At 31.8% G+C, this 9,487-nt stretch overlaps 2 protein-coding genes across 2 annotated transcripts in view; one reads left to right on the forward strand and one right to left on the reverse strand.

The window, feature by feature from the left end:
* LOC141457991 (uncharacterized) overlaps positions 1–4,395 on the forward strand; it is an 89,835-nt gene extending 85,440 nt beyond the window's left edge. The window contains exons 5-10 of the mRNA XM_074135427.1: positions 156–423; positions 1,712–1,860; positions 1,947–2,111; positions 2,217–2,288; positions 2,761–2,940; positions 3,398–4,395. Coding sequence (XP_073991528.1) covers positions 156–423; positions 1,712–1,860; positions 1,947–2,111; positions 2,217–2,288; positions 2,761–2,940; positions 3,398–3,523 — 960 coding nt within the window. The 3' untranslated portion in view covers positions 3,524–4,395. The remainder of the gene's footprint in view (positions 1–155; positions 424–1,711; positions 1,861–1,946; positions 2,112–2,216; positions 2,289–2,760; positions 2,941–3,397) is intronic.
* qin (tudor domain-containing protein qin) overlaps positions 1–9,011 on the reverse strand; it is a 224,230-nt gene extending 215,219 nt beyond the window's left edge. The window contains exons 1-6 of the mRNA XM_074135426.1: positions 8,771–9,011; positions 8,526–8,670; positions 8,294–8,448; positions 8,062–8,147; positions 7,543–7,758; positions 6,258–6,338 (exon numbers count right to left, since the gene is read on the reverse strand). Of these exons, the coding sequence (XP_073991527.1) occupies positions 6,258–6,338; positions 7,543–7,758; positions 8,062–8,147; positions 8,294–8,448; positions 8,526–8,670; positions 8,771–8,837 (750 nt within the window). The 5' untranslated portion in view covers positions 8,838–9,011. The remainder of the gene's footprint in view (positions 1–6,257; positions 6,339–7,542; positions 7,759–8,061; positions 8,148–8,293; positions 8,449–8,525; positions 8,671–8,770) is intronic.
* Between the last annotated feature and the right edge of the window lie 476 nt (positions 9,012–9,487).

A 9,487-nucleotide genomic window follows, 5' to 3' on the forward strand; every position in this document is an offset into this window, starting at 1 on the left:
AAGGTAGAGCAGTTAAATCAAATAAATCAATTTTAAAAGGGCAATTAAATATAGGTATGGAAGAAGCGTAGATAAAAATGGGGGATTCCTAGAATATCTACATGTTCACAACGAAACACCTATTACGTTAACCTGTAGCTGTAAAACCTTTTCAGGAAATCGATGTTAGCTCATTACCGTCACCAAAATTTCATTCCAAATATGTGGCCACAAAACCATCACCACCAGTACCCAGTGACCATTATCCGGTCAGTTACCAACAACAAGAAGAATATGACTCACAACCCTTAACACAACATCACAATGGCGATGACATTCTTGGATCAGGTGAAGAAACTGTGAGAGAATATTCGAATGTGGATGATATTGATGGAGAACTTAATAATTTATTAGGCAGTGTTTCATTGTCAAAATCATTACCAGGTGTGTTTTGTTTTAATTTCAATAAAATATTTATTAATTAGTATAAAACATTTTGTACAGTCGTGTAAAGAAAAGAGACTAAACTTTGTTATTTTGATCTTCTTTCACTCTTACCAACTAAGAGATGGTACTGTAATCGTGTAGAGGTTTTCGAATTTGAATTTTCAACAGAATGATCACAGTTTTCAGGATCCCTGTTGGTCTCTTAACATTTCGCTTAGAGCACCAGCAGGGAGCTGATACAAGGCTTCGGTCCAAATCGATCAATCGATAGTTCCACATACTGAATCGTTTTGACGTGAATACGTTTTAAATTTGCTATAATCATATGGAGGCAATGCAAAAAACCTAATGATAACAAAATCGGGGGATACAGTTTGGCATTATAGTTTCGAATCTATCGTCTACATCCAAAATTAAATTAGATAACTGGATAACTAAAAGATCAAAGAATTCATTACGATAAGCGAGAACTATGACGCATTTCGCGCGGTGGAGGGGGAAGCGCCGCCATTTCGAGATCATTTTGCTGCGTATCGAGATTTGCAATTAGTATAACACTTTTGACTCGAAGAAGCTACGATGTTTATTTAAATTTTAATTGTCAGCTGTCGTCACAATCTATCGATTGTATTTAAAACATTAGTGTAAAATAGTGACAGTGAATATAATAAGGTGTTAGAATAAAAAAATATCAAAAATATATAATGTCGCGGCCTATACGAGTCGAAAAGCCAAAACCAAATACAGAGATCGTATGCGGTTGGAATAGGGCTTCTCAAGAACAATCGAATGGTAATAATAAAACACCATATGACCGAGTCAAGCTGTGCCGGGGAAGGTAAAAGAATAAATGAGCGGATCAATGTCAGTACATCTGCAGCTGGGGCGGTTGAAATTATGCAAGTGGATGATGAAATCGCTTCTACATCGACAACGGACTGTATAGACATAGATTGTGTTCGATCGTCGATTTGTTTCATTGATTTCATCCTAAATACATAAATAAGAATATTTTATATAAAAAATATAACCCGTTACGTAAATGTATTCATGTACAACACACGGCCGTGTCCATGACACAGCTACAGTTTTTTCGTTTTATTTGAAAACAATTTCCCAGAAAAATTCAATTAAGGATAATCAGGATAGATTCCATCAGAACCGACATTATTGTAAAATATACGATCTTATATCGGGTCCTGTTGTAAAAAAATGTCTCTTTATTGCCAAAAATCGAATAATAACGATTTATCACAATTTTAATAATTTCATTAATACATTCCAGACAAAATTACACCTGAAAATCTCGATTCATCAATTAAAACTCTATCCAAACTACTCAGGATTCTACAAAGAGCTAATGCACTTCCACATTCAGCAAAAACTTTAGTCTCTAATCTTCCAAGGCCTAGAGAACATCAATATAAGACTAAGGTAAGTCCTTTTATCTAAGAAAAAAAAAATGTTACAACTAATTGTAGTACATTTCAAATAAGACCAAAAATCAAAATTTGTAACAGGCATCCAAATTAGCCCATAAAATACCTTCATCTGATCAAGAAGGTAGTACACCAGGTCGTGCGGGCGTTGATTACCCAGCCTACGACGAAATACCACATACCCATTTCAGTTGCAAGGAACAACGCTATAAAGGATTTTTTGGAGATCCCGAAACTGGATGTCAGGTAATGAAAACAAATAATCAAACAACAAATAATACACAAACAATCTGTATTAAAGTGAAGTGAAGAATTTCATTATTTCTAATCTAATGTGATATTTATTATTAGGTGTGGCATTACTGTGATCTTAATGGAGGGCAGGCATCATTTCTGTGCCCAAATGGTACAATTTTTTCACAGGTATGCTAATGAGTACTAAAATAATAAAGAAATTTCGTTTAAATGGTAAAATAGAAATTCAACTTATAAGATTAGTTACTTCAGTTTCTCTTATTACTTATCATACTCTGGAAATAGTTAAGGCGGATGGTGGAAGTAAGGGCGAAGATAATTAACTAATTTTTCAATTTAAAAAAAATGAAAATTCCATTTTAAAATGGAAAATAAAAATTGTGCCTTCTCAATTAAGCACCTTTAGCAATAGATAAACATTACAAAAATGTCCACTAGAAAGCGCTAGTCTACAGAAACAATTCTTAATTGGAGCATTTACTTTAAATTTTTATATTAGTTTATTGGTTTTATATCACTGATTCAATAATAATTAATTACTTTATGTAAACTGGACTTCATTTATACCATTTACAAGGGATATACTCGCAGGTTAAGTTATAAAAAAATAAATAAAATAATAAAAATTGTTTGGTTTAAGGTGGCTTTGACATGTGACTGGTGGTTTAATGTGAAATGTGCAGCTACTTCCCAATTATATGTATTAAATGAAAGACTGTATAAATACATCCTTCCTCAGAAACTCAGCTTCCCTGAGGACTTTCAGGGGCCGTTAGTTGATCAGTATTTAGCGTTGAAATTCAAAGAAATTGAGGAAAAGGTAAATATCAACTTGGACTTTTTTAATTTACATTTTCGGGATTCTGTAGAGGATTTAGTAATACTCTTTCTCACTCATTCTTTGTTCTATTACATTAGCTTCTTGTATTTTTGTAATAGTACCTAAAAAGTAATTTCTTAAAACGTTCATTTGAACGATTTGAGAATCTGGATTCATCATCACGAAGTTCAAACGCATGTTATGTTATTACCAGAATGTATCAATGTGCAGATGAAAATCATCCAAATCACATCTCAATAGTTCATCGACTTTGAAGAAACGAAACTATACATCTGCAGACTATCTGCTAAACTCTAGACCAGAGATTAAAAAAAATAAAATAAACATAAGAAATATGTCAATATTTATTCAACATTGAGAGTAGGATTTTTCAATAATATTTGAAAAATATTTTATATTATATTTTAAGATATAATTATTTTTCAATTGATTATAGAATAAAAACAAAACAGAGGCAGCAAACAACAGTTCCAAAGAACAAGAAGAAGAAGAAGAAGAGCTACCATTTTCTGAAGATGTTGCTACGTCACTGAATAAAGTTCGATCAATACCAACCGACTAAAAGCAACACAGGAAACTATTTTTTACTTATGGTCAACATACTTCTTTAAAAAATTAATTAAAAGTTAGCCTGTGATTTCTAATTAATGTGGGACTAAAAACAAAAACTATAATTTAATATGATTTTTACATAAATTTTAAGTAATGGCTGGATTGTGGTAACAGTGACAAATCAAGACATGAAAAAATCCAATTATGGATCAATGTATTTAAAAAAAAAAAAAAGCAATCACTACAAGTACCTGCTAGTCAACGTGAGAGATTTTGTAAATCGAACTTAGAAACTTAAAAATCGTACTTTTAAATGTTTTATATTATTAAATAAAATTATCATTATTATTTTATGAAATAGACATACATATGTTGTTTAAAAATATGATTAGGTCTGCAGTGCTAGCTAGATTTGTTCAGTCGTGGTACGCATGTTTTCTTTGTCAGATAAACATAAACAAAACTTGCGGATTACGACAGATATAATTAGCTACATATTTTTGTATGTTTATGATGACTTTTTTTTAAATAAAAAAACAAGCTCAGTATTTAAAAAACATTCAGCTTCCTCTTAAGAGGTTAAGTGGATATAGAATGTATAAATAAGTTTGCTCAATTACAGAATGTTGTATTCATTTTGTAATAAAAAATTTATTGAGTGCCAATGCAAGCGCCATACAAAATTTTAATAAAAATGTTTTTTATTATGATTATTTTATATTTTGCTAAGATATTTTATTAATTTAGTTATTGAAATCTTAAGAAAAAAATTATATATTATTAAGATTTAAAAATATCTTGTAGTACGTTTTTAAGAATAAATTCTTTTTTATGAGTTCTGTACAAATTTGTAATTTATTTATTTTTGTAAATGAAACTGATGTTTTATTAGAAATAAAGATCGAACTTAACATCAATTCATATACAATCTTCTAATGTAATAAATTTTCAATTTAAAAATAAAATGTACTTGCTTTTTTCATTTTTATTTTGGGATTTTATTAAACTTAATAATTAATTAATACAGCCTTGTATTACTCATTATTGTACATTTCAAGCCAAATACCAGATGCATTATACAGAAGGGCCGGCAGATTTATAAGCGGAGAGGGTTAGATGGAAGCACATTGATCTAAGGAGTAAGAAATCCCACGACTGTTGTTCCCTTCTCTTACCAGCACTTCCCAATCCCAGGGATTATGTAAACGATACTTAAGAATGGACAGCAGAAGTGTGACTGTAGAAAACGGAGCCTCCAAGAACTAGGGCGTCCTCTCAGAGTTGTAGAGTTAACGCAGGCTTATGAGAGTGTATGACATCCTAGAAGAAAGCCTTTATAATTGTTGAGTGGTGGAGAAAGATATTTCCTTTCTCGGAGGGAAGGTACTCGTATTAAGACTAAAGGATTGGTTAGTTATCTTTTCCTGCCGGATTTCTATTCGTTCCTAAGTGAGTTGTTTCATCTGTAGGGGTACTACATGGTCACCTGACCAATAAAGTGACGAAGTGGAATATGTCGAATTAGAATCAAATTTGATGTGACAGAATTAGTTCGAATTTGGATTTTTCTCTCTTTTTTTTTAATTTCAAAAGTTTATTAACGAACCAATGAAGATAAGGTTGAAGGATGCTTGGTTTTACTCACCTATGAGATTTAGTACAAATGATTGGAACAATTAAAGGAAAACATGATTTAAAAAATCATGAGGTGATTCACATTTACTAGAGTAAAATGAAGAAGCTGCCAAGAGTGTGTTCATAGTGGACACCCTCAAAGTAGGGTTGTTTTTTGCTTATCACTTATAAGGAGAGATGAACTGTAATAACAGATTGTTATTTTAAATGGTAGGCGTTTGTTGAAGTATCTATTAATTAGAATTTTGATTTTTTTTTATAATTTGGGAATAAATAATATTTTGAAAACATGTCGCTCCAAGCAGAGAGAGATACAACTGGCCGTCTCGATATCAAGGAACATATTTTATTGTAATTATTTAATTATTTTCAAGCATCTATTCAAGCTAATTTCGGCATCCGGTAGCCAAACTTATAAATATTTCATTGGAGCAGAAAACTTCTCGACAAAAGTTGTAATTAAACATTTCTCAGAATCCATAATTTTCTCATAAGTCCTTAATAGTGGACTAAGGATTAGAGTTGCATTTAAATGATCCTAAGGTAGAGTATTTGTAAGGAAGAAAAGTTAAAACCGTTTAATTTCTATAAAATAAAATACATTCAAATCGCGAGCGTTCTTATACAAAACATTTATTCTAGATGTTGTCCCAAGATATAACTATTTGGTTAGACAGAAATGTAGTACAGTAAGTGCAAAAAGAATGTGAACTTCTTTTATACTGGAGGATTGACTTTTATACTACTATTTATAATTGAAATTTTATTGAATGAAGTTGAGAGCGGTAGCGATACTCGTAGAAAGTACTGTATATATAAAATACGAAAATGTTGAGATTTGAAAGTGAATCGGCTGCCATAGTACACAGAAGGATTTCCCTGAAAACTTGTAATATACTACAGAAGCTATGGGTACATAAAGAATTCGCAACTGTCATGAATTGTTCCCAACACTCGATTAGTTTAGTTAAATAGACGTTTGAAGTAATAAGTAATCGAGATTGGAACTTCAATAAGTAATCATAAGCGAAACATCAAAGAATAACTCGTTAGTTCTGTCATTCAGAACTCGATGAATATGCTCAATTTTAATGAAACTATCCACTAACCTTTTTCGATGCTTTCAGACGCCGCTGGATGTTGCTGACACGAACATATTCTTCTATCAACTCATTACGGCATTCTTTGTTCTGAAATTAGAATACAAAATTTATAAATCTGTTGAACTTGGAGTTTTTAGAAATGCATTTTGATCAAAATACTTGTTTGAAAACCCACTTAAATGTACATATTCATTTGAAGGTCTAAAAATAAAATCTTAGGGTTTTTAAGAGAGAGATGTAGTTTCTGGAGAAAGCTCTGAGGAAAGTGCATCTATCCATAAATCCAGGAACAGATGTATCAGAACTAGCTCTCACAATACCTCGCTTGAGCTGATGTTGTGGCACTTATAGTCTGGATCAGCGATCAAAACAGCCAAAAAAGAAGCGGTGCCGTGTGCACCCCTAGATAACGAAGGTAAGTCCCAAAATATTGTGTGAACGAGAAAACAAGGTTTGGATCTGCTGGTTGAAAGCCAAAAGTTAGTTTAAGTAATTATGTTCCGAATTTATTAGTAAAAAAGAAGTCAACCATGACATCAAGTTCAAAATTGTAGCAGGTGTTTTGCAATCTTACTATGTCCGACTCTTCATAATAAGAGGTTATCTAGAAATACAAAAATCACTTTTTAAGACCAGTGATGCTCTATGGATCGAAAACCTGACTTTCGACATTCACAGAAAAGATACAGCTGAATAACTGGGAATGAAAAATGTTCAGGCCTACTTTCTGACCTGGAAAGAATAATGAAATCTAAAGAAACAGCAAACAATCAGGTGGAAATGAACAAATGTATTCTTACTTGAAATTGAAAGATTCTAATGATTCAAATCTATAACTTTTTGGAGGAGTGATTACAATACTTTTGCATTACTACTGAGACATTTTGCTAGACTTAAATAGCTCCCGCCTGGTATTTCAAGAAAATTTCAACACTGAAAGTGTTTTTCTTCTGTTATAACCACATTAGAACAAAACGCATTGCAAATAGCTCTACTTGTTAGTTTAATCGATTAGTTTTCCTAGGCTTACAGAAATATACCTCGGATCACCGCAGTACTCTCGGCTATTTGTCTTGGAAGTTATCAAATAATTTCCAAGTCATGGACAAAATAATTTAACTTAATATATAACTTATAATTAAACTTAATTATAAATGACAGCCAATTATGGTATATTACATCGTTTCAACAAAAATTATAGTATTCACTATTCACACAACCCCTCCCCCTGAAAGATCCTGGTGCGCCACTGGGCAGATTATCCCCGAAAAAAAATATTTAAAAAAATTACCTTTTCCAAAAGTACTTCTACTTTATGGCCATTGTGTGAAGCCAATAGACATAATGAACAGATGGTAACATCGCACTCATTACAATGAAACTCCAAATTATGCGTCACATGTGCTTTGCACGATGTAACTTCAACATCGCCTAAACTGTTTGCACTATTACTTTCATGCAACGGTGTGGCAGCATGATCGCGTAATGCTCTTGCCGCCGAATGAACCTGTTAATAAAACCGCTGTTAATTTAATTTAGGAGTACAATCTTACGGTTTCCTATACAATTTCTGAATAGTGATAATAAAAGTAAAATAAATTTTCTGTCTCTAAAATTTATTTATTTTATTTCTATGCATATTAATTCCTATGTCAGCTGCATACTTTATATTAACACTATGTCCCTATGTAGCGAGTATTTATTTGAAAATTATTAACCTTAGAGAAGTGGAATGTTCTGTACTTTATTAAATATTTAAGTAACATAACGAATGATTAACTATAAAATATATTTAAAATTTGTGTAATACCTTTTTAAAGCAAGAGCTGCAATAAGGGGCATTGCATTGTTTACATGATTGGTCGGCTCTTTCATCTTCGCATTCATTACAAAGTGCTGTAAAATGAAATTTAAAAGAAATTAACAAAACAGTTAATCATACAAATTTCTTGGGATCTCATCGTGATTTTTACGCTCTTTAAAACTCAAATTTACATAATCATTTCAAGTAAACAATTAACAGAGCAGATGTAAAAACTTACTACTTGTTTTGGATGTATCTTTTTTCTTTGCAACAGGTTTTATAAAGCCTATCTGAGTATCACTTTGCAAGGAAATGCTATTGTATTTATTGAAGCACATTCCACAAAGGTTATTGTCAATCGGGAATTGTGACAAAACATCACTGTCATCAGTTCTATAACGGAAAGTAAATAAATTTTATGGCATTAGAATTGATCAAAATGCGTTAAACATTTTGAAATAAATACTTACGAAGACATTACAGAAGACACTTTTTTACACTTCAAGCATGTAATAAAATTTTTCATGCGCAAATTTGATATAATACAACTTTCACAAGCCGGATGGGCACAATGCAAAAGCAACGGTATTCTTTCAGACTTAGTGGATAGAAAACCTATATAAAACAGAAATAAAAGGATATCAACAATAAAGATGGCTAAAAACTTTACAATGACAATTTCAATTTCTAAAAAAATAGCTATATAAAAATTTACCGTTCACCGAAAATGGCATAGAACAAATGGAACAATCCGGCAATTTTGTATCAGGAATGAACTCCATTTCTTATAATTCACTGACAACTCAAAAAAAAAAGAAATTCACAACTTAATTTCTTTAAACAGTGGATTTAATTAATTCCGTTTAACATTAAGACATTTGCCTACAGATCATATCACGAATCGTTACAGTTAACAATTTCAAAATGGCAGAAGAAGCTGAAGTAAACTGTGAAGTGAGGACTAGTGATGGGCTATTAGAGCGGACTCGTTCCACGTGGAACGAGTCCGATGGTGGAACGAGTTGATTCAAATCCCTATTTTAAAAAAAAGTGATTCCGCCCCGCCCCAAAAAATTGAGGCAAATTAAAATGAAAATAATTAATACTGTAGTCGTTTACACTAAAATAAAACTGACTTAAGGCTACTATGTAGAAGTTCACTGACACATTCCAACTTGTAAGAGGAATCCACACCAAAATACAAAACCTGGCGAGCTTAAATACTGATGCTTGAAGAATAAAATAAGTTCGAAGGTTTTTTTAGAATATCAATTCTAAAATAATATTCATTTTATTATTTTGTTAATTTCTAAACAAAAGTAGGGGTCGATCTAAGACAGGGAGTCGAAGGAAAAATAATTTCGTACCCAATATAGCGAACCTTGCAAAGAAACACCAGGCACACCCATCTCATTAATTAAAAAGCAATGCT

The sequence above is a fragment of the Rhodnius prolixus genome, unplaced genomic scaffold, assembly GCF_049639745.1.
Source record: "Rhodnius prolixus isolate KJV_2025 unplaced genomic scaffold, Rpr scaffold_5, whole genome shotgun sequence".
NCBI classification, from domain to species: domain Eukaryota; kingdom Metazoa; phylum Arthropoda; class Insecta; order Hemiptera; family Reduviidae; genus Rhodnius; species Rhodnius prolixus.